The 16,579-nt window shown below is 47.6% G+C and overlaps 1 protein-coding gene across 1 annotated transcript in view; it reads left to right on the forward strand.

The window, feature by feature from the left end:
• The window catches only part of LOC138765511 (zinc finger protein 850-like), a 34,369-nt gene that overhangs the window by 9,379 nt on the left and 8,411 nt on the right, over window positions 1-16,579 (forward strand). Inside the window, exons 4-17 of the mRNA XM_069942539.1 lie at window positions 180-325; window positions 644-788; window positions 1,299-1,546; window positions 1,643-1,779; window positions 3,147-3,392; window positions 4,740-4,855; window positions 5,914-6,024; window positions 6,233-6,312; window positions 6,418-6,503; window positions 6,703-6,795; window positions 7,395-7,428; window positions 9,272-9,589; window positions 14,059-14,272; window positions 15,620-16,573. Coding sequence (XP_069798640.1) covers window positions 180-325; window positions 644-788; window positions 1,299-1,546; window positions 1,643-1,779; window positions 3,147-3,392; window positions 4,740-4,855; window positions 5,914-6,024; window positions 6,233-6,312; window positions 6,418-6,503; window positions 6,703-6,795; window positions 7,395-7,428; window positions 9,272-9,589; window positions 14,059-14,272; window positions 15,620-16,573 — 2,928 coding nt within the window. The remainder of the gene's footprint in view (window positions 1-179; window positions 326-643; window positions 789-1,298; window positions 1,547-1,642; window positions 1,780-3,146; window positions 3,393-4,739; window positions 4,856-5,913; window positions 6,025-6,232; window positions 6,313-6,417; window positions 6,504-6,702; window positions 6,796-7,394; window positions 7,429-9,271; window positions 9,590-14,058; window positions 14,273-15,619; window positions 16,574-16,579) is intronic.

Consider the following 16,579-nt stretch of genomic DNA (forward strand, 5'->3'; position numbering starts at 1 on the left):
CAGATGATGGTGAATGCAATTTGCGACATTCCCTTCCTTCCCCCTTCACGGAACCATGTCCACACCTCCCACTGACTGAGGAAGGTAGCTGATGCACTGAGGACCCGCTACGCCTTGGACACTCTCCCCCACCATTGGGGAAAAGGCAGGATTGTGTACCAACTGGTCCCTCCCAACAGCTGTCACTATCTTGAATGAACCCCAGGACTGCACCCTCGAGCTGTGTTGGATGGGCTCGCTGGCCCTCGACACCCCACGAACTGTGCTGTGTGAAGTTAGATGTCCCGTTGGACTACTCGCTGTCAAACCTTTCTCGCTGTACTCGGTAACGCTGTGACAAATAAAATTCAACTCAAAACCCGAGCTCAGGACGTGAGCCATCCATAATTTGCCCATTCCACACCGAGAAGTAAAAGAGCCAGAGAATTGTGGGAAACAGGATCAGAAGGCAACTTGGCCCTCCTGAGTCTGATTCACCTCGGTCCACTCCACTTGTTCCTCCCCTCTGTCCCACCCTCTGTTCCCTCTGGAGTCCCCGGAGACTTTCCGTTTGGGGGGGGGGTTCACACAACCTCTCACTCTCTGAATGAGGACCCTTCTGCCTTGCCTCCCTCTGGAACATTCTTCACCTCCTCCCTTCTAGGGCAGTGACACCACCCCTTGTCATGGAGCTTTCCAACATGCAGAATGTTCCACCACTTCTGGAACATTGACGTTCAGAAGATTTTCCTCCTGGGATGGTGTCCCTTTGCAGACATCTGGAATGTTCTCGCCTCCCACTCATTCCGGTCCTGACACATTTATGACGAGATCTCCTCTCGTCCAAACAAGGGTTTCCCATCCTTCATCCATGAGACATTGGGGCAGAGAGGTTATTCAGCCCATCGAGTCTGCCCTGTCATTCAATCAGAGCTGATCCATTTTCCTACTCGGCCCCACTGCCCAGCCTTCTCTCCATAACCTTTGATGCCCTGGCTAATCAATCTATCAATCTCTGCCTTTAAAAAAACCAGTGACCTGGCTGCCTCAACCACCTGTGGCAACAAATTCCACAGATTTTCCACACTTCAGCTGAAGAAATTCCTATGCATCTCTGTTCCAAGTGAATGCCCTTTAATCCTGAAGTTTTGCCCTGTCCTGGACTCTCCCACCATGGGAAACAATCTTTCTATATCTCTCCATGCCTTTCATCACCCAGTCCCAGGTCTTGGTCCATTCCCTCCCCTGACCGGTCCTGAGACTCAGCCAGCACCCCCCCAATCCATCCGTCCTATCCTGGATCCTCTCCGGGGACTCAGATCGGCTGTCTTCTCCCGTCATGGGACTTGGCCTGGCCTTCAGCTGGGCCCCCCTTCCTAGACTGGCCCCCTCCCCTCCCAGGCCCCAGTCCCCCCATCCACTCCAAGGACTCAGATCGGCTGCCTCCTGTCATGGGACTTTGCAAGGCCATCCCTTCCATCCTGGGAATGCTTGGCCCTCCTTCCTAGACTCGTCCCCCCATCCCATCCTGGTCTCAGGCCCTGGCCCCAACCCCACCCCCTCTCAGGTTCCAACCCCATCTCCTCCTGGGTTGACACTTCCACCATACCCTCCTGGGTCTCATGTCGCACCCCCTCCCGTCCAGGACCTTCCTCTCCTCTAGGAACTTGAGAAGAGCCCCAATTCCATCTTGGGTCTCAACCTCCCAGCTCAGGAAGGCCTGGCCCGGGGTTGGACTCACCTGCCCGGGACTCGCCAGCCTGCGACTCATCCTACAACCCCCACCTTCCTGGGCTGGGAGTCACTCTGATGAACCTTCCCTGCACCCCTGCCGATGAGATTCATCATTCTTCAGATGAGTGGACCAGAACTCCCCACTGCACCCTGCTGTGTTCTCAACCTTTTCTTCGGACTCTGTTCAAAGTTTATGGGCCTCCTTCCCTGTGAAGTAGTCAGATTTAGGTAGTTTTCCATACTTCTGACTACATAAGAAACATTTTAAAACATGTTGCACGAGTTGAAAAGAAAACGAGCCTTTTACTCTAGCATCACAAATGTGGCTCGTGAGTCCCCAACAGACAAATAGGAAATCATTTTTATTACACATATAGGAAAGAAGAAAATATGAACATACATATTACAAAAAAAGATTTAAAAATCTTAGAGTAATAAATCATTGAGCATTAAATCAAGGATGTGAAAACATGATAAAGTAGCTTTAAAAAATAATTCCTATAAAATGAAAATTTTAGCAAGATCCTTGAGTTTGATGTTCCTGTGCAATTCTTTTGATGTCGGGCTCCAAATTGGGTAGTGACAGTCGAAGGTCGCCTCTTGTGATATCAAGTTTGTTCCTAGATTTGTCAAGGAAATTACTTGCTGAATCCAGATTCAACTGAGAATGTGGAGGGAAAGGTAATGTGACTTTTCACATAGTTTTGGCAGGTCACTCATAACCTCAAAATATTTTTTCAATTGATTGAACTTGGAGAATGCAATTATATCACTCTGAAGATCAATCAAACCCTGGAATACTGTTCTCGTTTATATAGTCAGTCCCTTCGTAATCTTTCTGGCAAATAACGTCTCTTCCATCAACTCGTTTCCATTCTAGAATCTGGCATAAGCCATGAGGTTTATAATTGTAAAGAGCATTTCTTGGAATGTAATGGAATGCCTAATTGTTTTTCATTAATTCTTCTTGAAACACGGGAATTACTCAAAGGAATTGCCTGAATAGGTTACTTGGCATTTATATTTATGATGTCCAATATTATTATGGACACTGAAGACAGAATAAGTGAATTTGCGTCATTATCAGTATTTCCACTCTTAGAAATCAATTCACTTATCCTGTATGATGCAAGATTTCAAGAGACGTTTAATGTCTCTTGACATTATCTTGAAGGGTTTTGAAGTAATCCAAGGTCTTATCTTTATGTACAGTTATAGCTGCGTGCTACTCAAAAGAAGACACACACACACATGCAGTGTAGTCAGGTTAAGCTCTGAGTTTTATTAGGGCCCAGATCTGACTTTTATACTTCCACTGTTCCTGCCGTGGCCCTCCTTGGCTGACATCACAACATGCATACCAAAAGCAGGTTTCCTGTGTGGGTATTTTCCTGCATAATGAGCCCCACGCACTCTCCCTGTCGGCTGCGCAGCAAGACCAGTGCCATTTTGAGGTCACTGGCCTTTAAGCTGCCCTTGCTGTTCACCCGCTGGTTCGCTTGTTGGGGTCAGTGCCGTTGCGCGGGCTCCTGGCCTTTGGTTGCGCTCACCGCTCAGAGGGTTGGCTTGATTGCTGCCACCATGGGTCGCCATATGGTCCCTAAATGTTTGGCCTCATGCTTTTTGAAAATGTATTCAAACAAATCAAAGACCTGGGCAGAGAAGGGTTTTGCAGAGATGTAATGAAACTATGCGATGAGTGCTCCACCGAATACTGCTGACGCTTCCTTTTTGCTGAGGAACTCGTTGATAAAATTATTTCTGCTCAAAAATAACTATTTCAAAAGGAAACTTTTTCATGTGAGGTTTAGCTCAAAAGTCAGCTTAGATTTTATGCAACATAATGAACAATACGTGCCTAATAACTTCCTGTCATGAAAACTCTAAGGAAAGTGAGGACGTGAGAAATCTGGAGCAAAACTTTGGCCTGGATGCTTATTTCCTGGAATTGAAGACGATAGAAGCGGAAAACTGTGGAAGGTGATCTGGAGCCAAATCTAGTTCCACGTCAGCAATATACAATCCTATCGAAGCAAGGAACGCATTTATCTAGGTCATCCTAGGCTATCTCCAAATGCTTCCAATCTTGAAAACATGTTGCTTAGCAACTGCACAGCCAAAGCCAGGTGCAAAGTCCTTCCCCCTAAAAAAAAATGTTCAGTTTCCAACCCCCACATACCTAGGCGCCCTTGTATTAAGATTTCAGACTTTGTTCCATGCCCCCAAATGTTCTGTGGGGCCCATTGAGAATGGCTGATCTGCACTATCCTCAACACTTCCAACTTTTGTATCATCAGTAAACATATTGACCCCCCCCCCCCCCCCCGCTTCATCCAAGTGATTTATAAAAATGATCATAGAGTGCGGGGCTTCCAGAACAAATCCCTGTGGCCACTAACCTCCGTTATCTGCGGCAAGACAATCTCAAATCCAAACACCCAAGGATCTGTGAATCCCATTCCTCAAGACTCCATGGGGGACTTGGCAAACGCTTTTATGAAATCCATATCCAACACATCCACCGCACCAATTTCTTTGGTCACTGCTTCAAAAAAAAAACTCAATTAGGGATGACTTGGTCCTCATGTAGAAGACTATGCTTTTCTTCTAGATGGTCCTGTCCCTAAGACTCTTCTCCAGTAGATTTCCCACTGGTGAAGTAAGACTGCCTGGTCTATAATTCCCAGAATTCTCCCTCTTACATTTGCCATTCTCCAATCCTATGGTACCTCTTCTGAGGGCAGGAAGGGTCATAGCAATCTCTTCCTGTAATAACCTCGGATATCTACCAGCCAGTCCTGGGGATTTATTTTTCTGAATATTTTTTACAAGATCCAGCACTTCCTCTTTCTTTGCCTGTTGTACCTGCGTCCCATTTTTTACCAACTCATACACTCTGACTCCAAGTATTGCCACCTTTCCGAACCTAACACACTCAGTAACCCCCGTTCTCCAGGTCCCCACATCCTGATCACAGCTCTTGATCTCCTGTTCTTGAATCTCCCTCCCCCACCCCACCTGTAAAGCCTGAAGAAGCAAACACCACTCCATCCATGGAAATTGAAGGGCCAGGGGCTCAATGCCAGGACAACCCTTCCTCTGGTATCAGCTGGACTGGGGAGCTCACTGCCCACCCATGAGGGTGATGGGTGACTGCTCTTGGTCCCTGGGTGGTGGAGAATGTCACCCCTGTCCATCCTGGGTCAACTGTTCACCAGTGCCTTGACACCTTCAGAAAACAGAGTTCATATCTGCTCCCTATGTCCCATCCCACCCCACTCCCAGAACCTGCAGTGAGCTATTGTGAGTTGTGGGAGCAGAATGAGGCTGTTTGGCCCATCAAATCTCCCCATTCAAATATCTGATATATTTCCCTCACAACCCCATTTTCCCCAGAGCCTTTGACACCTCACTCATCCAGAAACCATCAACCTCTGGTGATTTGGGGTCCGTGGCAATGAATTCCATGATTCCTCACCCTCCAAATTAAGACATTCCTGCTCATCTCTGTTCTGAAGGTACGTCCTTTTATTCTGAGGCTGTGTCCTCTGGTCTCAGACTCTCCCACTACTGGAAAAATCTTCTCCATGTTCACTCAATACAGCCCTTCCAAATGCTTCAAAGAGATCCCCACTCATCCTAAACTCCGGCAAGTTCACACTTAGAGCCATCAAACACTCCTCATGCATTAAGCTCCTCATCCCTGGGGCCATTCTTGAAAAGCCCATCAGGGCCCTCTCCAATGCCAGCATGTCCTTCCTTAGATGTGGGGCTCCAAACTGGTCACAACACTCCAAATGTGGTCTGTCTCATGTCTTGTAAAGCCATGGCGTTTCACCCTTGCTTTTATATTCTAGTCCTCATGAAATGAATGCTAACATTGCATTTCCCTTCCTTACTACTGACTCAAGCTGCAGGAGAACATTTATAGAAATTCTGCACTAGGATTCCCTTTGGACCACCACTTTCTGAATTCCCTGCCAATTTAGAAAATAGTTTACCTCTTTATTCATTCCACCAAAGTGCATGGCCATACACTTCCCTACTCTACATTCCCTCTGCCACTTCTTTGCCCATTCTCCCAAAGTGTTCGAGTCCATCTGCAGACTCCCTGCTTCCTCAACACTACCCGCCCCTCCACATATCTTTGAATCATCCACAAATCTGGTCACAAAGCCATCAATTCCGCATCATTTTCAGACAGCGTGAAAACTAGTGGACCCAACACTGACTCCCACCGACCTCTAGTTGCCAGCAGCAGAAAGCGGCCCTGTGTGATAGTACAGATTCTATCACCAATGTGTACAGATGGTAGTGTAGGATGACTATGATTGGCTGAGAGTGTAGCCACACCTACTGGAAGGTCTTAAAGGATTGCTCCTAGCCAGACCAGGTCATTCTGGACTGGTCGACCTACTTGTGATATGCTCCAGTCTTTTAGTTAATAAAAGCCTTGGTTTGGATCAACAAGTCTTTGGTTCTTTCGACACAATGTTATTAACTAAAATAAATTTTGAAGGGATGGAGCGTAAGCTACGGCTGGAACGCTTCGACATCGACCCACAGTCAGCTACAGCCTCGAATGACTTTAAGTACTGGGTGAGATGCTTCGAAACATAATTACAGCTCTCTGATCCTACTGTGATAGAGGACAGCCGTCGACTACTAATATTGATGACTGTGGTGTCCCTGAGATTCTACCAGAGTGTCCAGGACGCGACCACTTATGCTACAGCCAAGAAGGTGCTGGAAGGGCTCTACGAACAACCAGTGAACAGGGTCTATGCTCGGTACAAACTCTGTATTCCCACTATCTGTCTTCTGCCAGTCAGCCAATCTTGGAAAAGGGTTCAGGCCCAAAAAGTTAGCGATATATCTTTACCTCCTATGGATGCTGTGAGACTGGCTGAGTTCAAGCATTTCTGAATGTTTTTAAGCCAGTCTTCTACCCATGCTGCTACATTCACAGGTTTCTATCTTGTTTACCAGCCTCGTGTGGCTGAAAGCCCAGATCAACAATATCCACTTATATTTGTCTATCCTCTTCGTTACCTCCTCAAATAATTCCAACAGATTTACCAGGCAAGAACTCTCCTGATCTTGGCCAATTTGATATTGTGTTTTCAAGCACCCCAAAACCTGATCCTTCCTAATGGAATCTGGAATCTTGCCAATTTTCCAGTCCTCTGACTTGAGCAATTCCTGAAAGATGATGACTAAAGTCTCCACAATCTCTTTAGCAACCTATTTCAGAACCCCGAGGGTGAAGTCCATCCAGTCCAGACAACTTACCCACTGTCAGCCCCTTCAACTTCCCAAGCCCCTTCTCCTCAGTAATAGCAACTACACTCACTGACCTCTTTAATTTCTGGCATGTTGCTAGTGTCTTCCACAGAGAAGACTAACACAAAATACCTGTTCAGTTCATCCATTTCTTTGTTCCCCAATACCACTTCTCCTTGTCATTTTCCAGCAGTCTGATGTCTATTTTTTGCTTCTATTTTACACTGTCCATGTCTGAGCAAGAATTTGGTATCCTCTTTCTGTATCTCATCACTCATTCCCTCCCCTCTATCGACTTTGTCTCTACCATATCTAAAACTCCCACTGTTTCAGTGAAGCAGCCAACATACTTAGAGTCCTCCCAACCTCTAAAACACTCTTTACATCCCTCTTGTCAGGAAGATTCATGAGGGTGAGATCACGCCCCACCAGGTACACAGGCAATAGCTTTCTCGCTGTATTCAGACTTCGTGTCACCCCTTGTACCCTGATGTATCTTTGTTCTGCAACAATCCCCAGGATCCCACCATTCACTGTGTCCATCCTTGTACCCTGAGCTTCCTCTTTTCTACAACACTCCCCATCACTCACTCTGTTAGTCCTCGTACCCTGAGGCCTCTCTGTTCTACATCTACTCTGCATATTGAAACATTTTGAATGTTGAAAGGCATGGACAGAGTAGATATAGAAAGGTTGTTTCCTATGGTGAGAGAGTCTAGGACAAGAGGGTACAATTTCAGGATTAAAATGAGTTGAAATTTCTTTAGTCAGAGGGTTGTGAATCTGTGAAATTTGTTGCCACAGGCAGGTGTGAAGGCTGGGTCATTAGATGTACTTAAGGCAGAGATAAATAGGATCTTGATTAGCCAGGACATCAAAGGTTATGGGGAGAAGGCTGGGGAGTGGGGCTAGGTGGGAACATTGATGGGCTGAATGACCTATTCCCCACCATTCACCATGTTAGTACCCATACTCTGAGGTTTCTCTGTTCTACAACATGCCCCACCATTCACTGTGTCAGTCTCCATACCTTGAGGTCTCTCTGTTCTGCAACACACCCCACCATTCTCTGGTGTCAATCCTTGTACCCCAAGGTCTCTCTGTTCTACAACACTCCCACCATTCACCTTGTCAGTCCTTGTACCCTGAGGTCTTTCTGTTCTACAATATTCCCCACCATTCACCATTGGTCCCCATAAAATGTGGTCTATCTGTTCTACAACACACCCCAATCTTCAATGCATTGATCCCCATATCCTGAGGTCTGTCCGTTCTATAACACTCCCCAATGTTCACTGCGTCGATCCCCATACCCCAAGGTCTGTCTGTTCTACAACACTCCCCAGCATTCAATGCGTCGGTCCCTGAACCCTGAGGTCTGTCTGTTCTACAACACTCCCTAATGTTCACTGCGTTGATCCCCATACCCCAAGGTCTGTCTGTTCAACAACACTCCCCACCATTCAATGTGTCGGTCCCTGTACCCTGAGGTCTATCTGCTCTGCAACACTCCCTAATGTTCACTGCATTGATCCCCATACCCCAAGGTCTGTCTGTTCTACAACACTCCCCACCATTCAATTTTGCATCAGTCCCTGTACCCCAAGGTCTCTCTGTTCTACAACACTCCCCAATGTTCCCTGCGTCGGTCCCCATACCCCAAGGTCTGTCTGTCCTTCAACACTCCCACTATTGACTGTGACAGTCCTGCCCTAGTTATTCCTTCCACTTGTCTAAGTTAAACTGCATCTGCCCTGCTCCTTGGCCAATTCCCCCATCTCTAGTATTAAGGTTAGTGTGAGGGTAGGTTCTGTGGAAGGCCATTGAGATAGGGTCTTCTGGCCCATCATGCTTTTCGCCTGCCCACATGACTATGCGCATGGCAGAGGAGGGGGCGTTTGCCCATCTGGGCTCCTGTCCATCAGCGAGCGCAGTTGAAGACGGGGCTGGCAATCTTCCCCTCCTGATTGGACAAGATTCCAGTGACGTCACACAGAGACTCCGATTCACGTGAGGCAGGCGGCGCCACGGATGTGCAAGAGGCTCCGCGCGGTGCCCGGATGCTCGGACTCCCAGGTCGGTTCCCCCCCCACCCCCACCCAACTTGTCCGACCCCTCCTGGCATTCTCCTCTCCACCTCCCGCCTTATGACGTCACTCCTCCCCGAACCCGGAAGCAGCTCCTTCCCGCCCCTGAATCCGCTGTGCACGGGTTTAACGAACGGTATGGGGGGGCGGGAGGGGGAGGGGAGTAACTGGCCATCCGCGGGTTTCAGCGCGCATGCGCGGAGATAAGAGCCCCGGGCGCCTGCGCGAGCGGCGGGGAGATGGGTGCACGCGCGAGGGGCTTGCGGGTAAGCATGGAGCGGGTTCTGGCCGAGGTCCGACCGACACGGAGTGGTGAGGAGCAGCGACTTTCTATCAGATCCCCACGGCTACGCCGAGACCCGTGGGAGTTTTCCCTCAACTTCTCTGCCCAGGTTCGAAGTCATTCTGTCCATCCATCAACGTTCCAGGGACCCCAACCGATCTCCCCTTTCTCTGGCCACCTCCTGGAAGCCTCATCAGGTTCTTCTGGCCACTCCTTACCCAAGGTATTCCTTCCTAGAGCTGTCAGTCCTCACCTTACCCCTTTCCTGTTTCACTGCAGGATTCCAGAGGTTATTCCTTCCTAGAGCTGCCAGTCCCCACTTTACCCCTTTCCTGTTTCACTGCAGGGTTCCAGAGGAGAAAAACACCACAGTGGCATGGAACTAATTAGAGTTTAGAACAGTGTTTTTCAAACTGCTCCCCAAGACTCACATTCCACTTTAAGCAATCCCTATACTTTAAGTGCTCTGTGATTAGTAAGGGATTACTTAAAATGGTATGTGAGTGGTAATAAAAATAAGTTTGAAAAGCAGTTTTAATTGTACCTAATTGACTCGTGATGTGCATTGTTTCATAACTCCAAAGGAAATGGGGCAATGACAATTTTTCTCAAGCAAAATATTTCAGTAACAATTCGGTCTAGAGCAGTGGTTCTCAACCTTCCCGCCAATGACAGGGCACTTATGGCATAGGGATTGCTTAAGGTAGAATGTGAGTTTTGAGGGGTCAGTTTGAAAACTACTGGTTAAGAAGGATGAGGGGAATCATATGGAGACATAAAATATTCCTTTCATCAAGAGGTTTAAAAGGAGCAGGGAGTGTTTCCACTGGTGAGTGAGACCAGAACCAGGATTCAGGGGGGATGATTTAGGACTGAGATGAAAAGGAAATGCTTCTCCCAGAGAGTAGAGAACCTGTGGAATTCTCTGCCAAAGGAAGTAGTAGAGGCAGCCTCAGTAAATGTATTTCAGACAGTTCATATTTTGAAGTTCAAATTCACATACATTTTTGGATAGTCAGTGAATTAAGAGTTTTGGGTAACGAGCTGAGACCAAGGCTAGATCAGCCATGACCACCTTGAATAGTGGAACACCTAAATGGGGAAAATGGTTTCCTTCTGCTCCTCATTAAATTTGTTTATAATTATCTGACTGTACATATCCAACCTGATTAAACAGCATTTCTCTGGATCACAGTGGACACACATAATATACAGTACATAACAAGCACATGTATACATAAAGGTACAACTTAAATATATACATTTTTTGGGATTATTTACTCGGTTACAGAATACTGTTGATCATTCTCACAGCCTGAAGGAATAAGCTATTTCCCAGCCTAGCAGTCCTGATTTTGATGCTTTTGTACCTCTGATAGTATCAGAGATACTGAATGCTGGATAGAAAGGGTCCCCAATAATCCTTTAAGTGTGAGAGGCTGCTTGGAATATCACTCCCTCCTGTTCATGGTCTCCATCCATCCCTCTGGCTGCCCATCCTCAAACTGCCCCCCTAAGACTCACATTCCACTTTAAGCAATCCCTATGCTATAAGTGCTCTGTGATTAGTAAGGGATTACTTAAAATGGTATGTGAGTGGTAATAACTCAAATAGGCCACAGATGGCCCTATTTAAGCAATACTCCTGGGAAATGTCAATAGGGGAAAGTGAGACTCCAATGATCTTTTCAGCAGTTTTGATGATCCTCTGTATTGTCTTCCAGTCCAATGCTTTGGGGCTACCATTCCATGCAATGATGCTGCTGTAAAATGTTGTCGGAATGAGGGCTGGTAGCCTTGCCTTCCTCAGCCTTCTTAAGAATTGGAGGCACTCCTGCACCTTCCTGACTAATAAGGAGGGTCCAGGATAGGACATTCTTTATATGCCTGCCAAGGTGCTTTGTGCAATGGTTGACCTTCATTCCCCTGAAGTCCACAATCATCTCTTTTGTCTTGTCCAGGTTGAGACTTGGACCATTTTATGTCAATGAGGCCAATTAATGTTGAATCATCCACAAACTTGATGATTCTATTGGAACTAAATACAGTGCAGTCTTGAGTCAACAGTGTTAACAGCAGCAGGTTGAGCACACAGCCCTGAGGTGCACCAATGTTCATTGTATTGGGACTTGAGGTTTGCGTTCAACCCAGACTGACTGGTCTTGGTCAAAAAGTTGAGAATCCAATTGCAGAGAGAGTCCCAGCGAGGACTCAAAGATTCTGAACAGATTCCCCAAGTGGAGATACATAGAGGTACCAATGAGGGAGGATGCAGTACTTGATCTCCTATTAGGGAACTAGACAGGTCAGGTGACAGAAGTCAGTGTAGGGGAACATTTTGGGTCCATTGACTATAATGTCATGTTTCAAGTTAACTATGGATAAGGATAGGTTTGGTCCTTGAGTTGAGATTCTAAATTGGAGAAAGCCCAATTTTGTGGAAATGAGAAAAGATCTAGGAAGAGTGGATTGGGATGTTGTTTTCCAGCAAGGATATGTTCAGTCAGTGCATGAGAGTGCAGAGTTTGCATGTTTCTGTCAAGATTAAAAGCAAAGTTAACAGGCATAGGGAACCAGGGTTTTCGGGAGATAGTGGCGATCTGGTCAAGAAGGTGTATAGCAGGTATGGGCAACAAGCAGCAAATGAGGCAGCAAAAGAATACAGAAAACATTAGAAAATATTTTTAAAAATCAGGAAAGCAAAAGAAGACATGAGGTTGCTTTGGCAGATAATGTGAAGGTAAATCCAAAGGGTTTCTACAAGTATGTTAAGAGTAAATGTATAATAAGGGAAAAAATTTGTCCCCTAGAAGATCAGAGCGGTCGTCCATGTGTGGAGCTTCATGACATGCTTAAACAGTTTTTTTGCATCAGTATTTACACAGGAAACTGGTTGATGTATAAGGATGGAAGGGAAACAAGCAGTAGTGGCATGGAACATGTAGAGATTAAAGAGGAGGAGGTGCTGCCTTACAGTGAATATAGATAAATCCCACAGGCCTGACATGATATTCCCTTGGACTGTGAGGGACCGAGTGTAGAAATTGCAGGGGCCCTGGCAGAAATATTTAAAATATCCTTATCACAGGTGAGATGCCGAAGGATTGGAGGGTAGCTCATGTTGTTCCATTGTTTAAAAAATGTTCCAAAGGTAAACAAGGAAATTAAAGGCCGGTGAGCCTGACATCAGTAGGGGGTAAATTATTGGAGGGTGTTCTGAGAGATGAGGCATAAAATGGGACCGAAAATGGCAGATGGAATTTAATGGAGACAAGTGTGAGGCATTTCATTTTGGAAGGACAAACCAAGATAGGACATACACAGTAAATGGTAGGGCACTGAGGAGTGTGGAGGAACAAAGGGATCTGGGAAGACAGATACATAATGCCCTGAAAGAAGTGTCACAGGTAGATATGGCTCTGTGAAAGCTTTTGATATCTTGGCCTTCATAAATCAAAGTATTGACTACAGGAGTTGAGATATTATGGTGAGGTTGTTTAAGGCCAAATTGGTCTGGTCGCCAAATTGCAGGAAGGATATCAATAAGATTGAAAGAGTGCAGAGAAGATTTATAGGGTGTTGTTGGGTCTTCAGGAATTGAGTTACAGGGTAAGATTTAACAGGTTAGGACTCTATTTCATAGAATGTAGAAGAATGAGGGGAGATCTGATAGAGGTTCACAAAATTATGAGAGGAATAGACAGAGTAAATGTGAGTAGGCTCTTTCCGCTTAGATTAGGAAAAATAAGTACAAGAGGACATGGCATTAGGGTGAAAGGGGAAAGGTTTAAGGGGTACATTAAGGGGAACTTCTTCACTCCGAGAGTGGTGGGAGTGTGGAACGAGTTGCCATCTGATGTGGTGAATGCAGGCTCTCTCTTACGTTTTAAGAATAAATTGGACATATACATGGACGGGACAGGTCTGTGGGGGGGGGGGGTTATGGAATGGGAACAGGTCAGTGTGACGAGCGGTATGGTGTTTTTTCCACAGACTAGAAGGGCCAAATGTCCTGCTTTCTGTGCTGTAGTGTTCTATGAAATTGTTTGCAGGACTAGAGGGGGTCAAGTTACTGGGTAGACTGGATAGGCTGGGACTTTCCTCCCTGGAGTGCAGGAGGCTGAGGGAAAACTTTCATAAAACTATGAGTGGCATGAATAAAATGTAATTGGATAACAGGGAGGTTCTGCTGGGTAATGGTGAGGCCTCACCTGGAGTACTGTGTGCAGTTCTGGTCTCCATACTTGAGAAGGATGTATTGGCTTTAGATGGGGTGCAGAAGAGGTTCACCAGGTTGATTCTGGATATGAGGAGAGATTGAGCCACCAGGGAATGTTTCAATTGGAGTTTCGAAGGATGAGTGGAGATCTTATAGAGACCTATAAGATGATGAAAGGGATCGATGATAGAAGCAGGGAGGTTGGGTGAGGGTAGAACTAGGGAACATGGCCTTAAGGTTTAAGGGACTAGATTTAGGACAGAGATGAGGAGGAACTGGCTCTCCTAGGGAGGGGTGAGTGTGTGGAATTCTTTGCCTGAGGAAGCTGAAGAGGCTTCCTTGATAAAATGTGTTTGATAAATGAATAGTTCTGTTGTACAACTGGAGAGGTGGAACTGAGGGCCAGATCAGCCGGGATCTCTGAATGGGGATGGTTGTATCCTGCTGTTGTTTCTTATGTTCCCTCTGTCCAGAAGAGGGAAGGGAACTCCACAGAGAGAGAAAAGTGCAGCAGCGTACCAAGTCTGCCAGGATTGAGATGCAGGGATGCAGCAGCTTTCGCTCCAGCGCGGGGTGGCGAGCTATCAGCCTCTGGGTATCGGGACCAGTACTCAGCCGCTGATGGCTTGCTGCCTATTCAGAAGAAGCAGAGAATGCGATCTGGGCACCTTGAGCTCTTGTTCTGTGGTTAAGGAGGGGGTTAGGAAGAGGCAAGGAGACACTGTGAGGATTTTTGTGGCTCGTGTACGTGACAATAAATTCATTTTTAAATTTCATTGAGCTGTATCTCTGTCAACTTTGCTTCATAAGAAATGTTCTCCAATCCAGACAACCTTCTGGTAAATATCCTCTACACCCTCTCCAAAGCATCCAAACTTTCCTGCAATGAGGCAAGCAGAACTAAACACAATATTCCAAGTGTGGACTAACCAGGGTTTTATAGAGCTGCAACATTACCTCATGGCTCTTGAACTGAATCCCCTGACGAATGAAGGTCAACACATTGTACGCCTTCTTAACCATCTGATCAACTTGCGCAGCATCTTGCACTCAATGTCACCAAAACTAAAGAGCTCCTTGTTGACTTCAGGAAAGGAAAGCCAGAGGCATACAATCCAGTGATCATTGCAGGATCAGCGGCGGAGAGGGTGAGCACATTTAGGTTCTTGGGAGTCACAATCTTGGAGGATCTTTCTTGGACCCAACACATCAATGGTATCATGAAGAAAGCACGTCAGCACTTCTACTTCCTCAAGAGTTTGTGGAGGTTTGGTATGACCCAGAAACCCAGGCAAATTTCTACAGAAATGCACTGACTGGCTGCATCACGGTCTGGTGTGCGGACACCAATACCCCTGAGCGTTAACCCCTCCAAAAGATAGTGGACACAGTCCAAGACGTAACTGGCAAAACCCTCTCCACTATTGAGTGCATTTACAGGGAATGCTGCTGTCAGAGGGCAGCAGCTATCATCAAAGTCCCACACCACCCAGCATACACTCTGTTCTCCCTGCTGCCATCAGGAAAGAGGTATAGATGCCACAAGACTTGCACCGCCAGGTTCAGGAACAGCTGCTGCCCCTCCACCGTCAGACTCCTCAACAACAAACTCAATCAGTCTCATTTAAGGACTTGTGCACTTAATTGTTTTTCTTTTTATTCTCTATTATAGTCAGTTTCTTTACCTTCATTATCTGTTACAGTTCTGCCGTGTACAGTTTATTTTTGCACTACCAGATAGGGGTAATTCTGCCAAGCCCGCAGTAAAAAGCATCTCAGGATTGTATGTGATGCATGTACTCTGACAATAAATCTGAACTTGAGGGGCCTATAGACCTGGTCCCCCAAGAACCCTCTGTCCCTCCACACTGCTAACATTCCAGGGGAACATTTTCTGCCCTTTTTCTGTCCTTCTAGAGAAATAAGAATTTTGTGTGCAGATAGTGAATTGGAATCTTGAATCTCTCCCCCGCCCCCCTCAGGGTTTCAGAGACAGTTTCGGAGGCAGGACGCCTCGTCAAGCGACAGACTGAGCTCCACCGACCATGGAGGAGGACCAGAGCACCGAGGTGCCCCACATCTGCTCCGTGTGTGGCCTGAGTTTCAGTGGCCTGGCCGAGGTGGAGGCCCATCTGAGCGGTCACGCCAAGGAGAAGCGTTACGAGTGCGACGTGTGCGGCAAGGCCTGGCTCTACCCCTGCCTGCTGGAGACCCACCGGCGGGTGCACACGGGCGAGAGGCCCTTCTCCTGCTCTGAGTGTGGCAAAGGTTTTACCCGCTACGACAGCCTGCTCCGGCACTACCGAGTCCACTCCGGAGAGAGGCCTTTCGGCTGCACCGACTGCGGCAAGGGCTTCAAGACAGCCCAGGACCTTAAGATCCACCGGCGGGTGCACACCGGTGAGAGGCCTTTTGGCTGCACCGTGTGTGGCAAGGCTTTCGCCCAATCCTCAGGCCTGCTGAGGCACCGGCGGGTCCACAGTGGCGAGCGTCCCTTCTGCTGCACCGACTGTGGCAAGGGGTTCAAGACGTCACCAGACTTGAAGGTGCACTGGCGGCTGCACACCGGAGAGCGGCCCTTCATCTGCTCCGACTGTGGCAAGGGATTTACACGCTCCAACAGCCTGCTGGAGCACCAGCGCACACACACCGGTGAGCGCCCCTTCACCTGCGCCCTATGCGGCAAGGGCTTTGCCCACTCCTCCAAGCTGCTGGCCCACCAGCGGGTGCACGCTGGCGACCGCCCCTACACCTGCCCCGTCTGCAGTGAGCGCTTTGCCCTGGCGTCCCATGCCCTAGCGCACCAGCGAGTCCACGCCCGGGAACGGCCTTACGACTGCCCCCACTGCAGTGAGCCCTGCGGCTCGGCCCGGGGGCTGAGGGAGCATCGGCGGCTGCATGCCGGTGAGAGGCTCTTCAAGTGCTCGCACTGCGGCAAGAGGTTCAAGACCCCGCGAGGGCTGAGGGAGCACCAGCGGCTCCACACTGGTGAGA

This window comes from Narcine bancroftii, chromosome 5 (assembly GCF_036971445.1).
Source record: "Narcine bancroftii isolate sNarBan1 chromosome 5, sNarBan1.hap1, whole genome shotgun sequence".
NCBI classification, from domain to species: Eukaryota; Metazoa; Chordata; class Chondrichthyes; order Torpediniformes; family Narcinidae; genus Narcine; species Narcine bancroftii.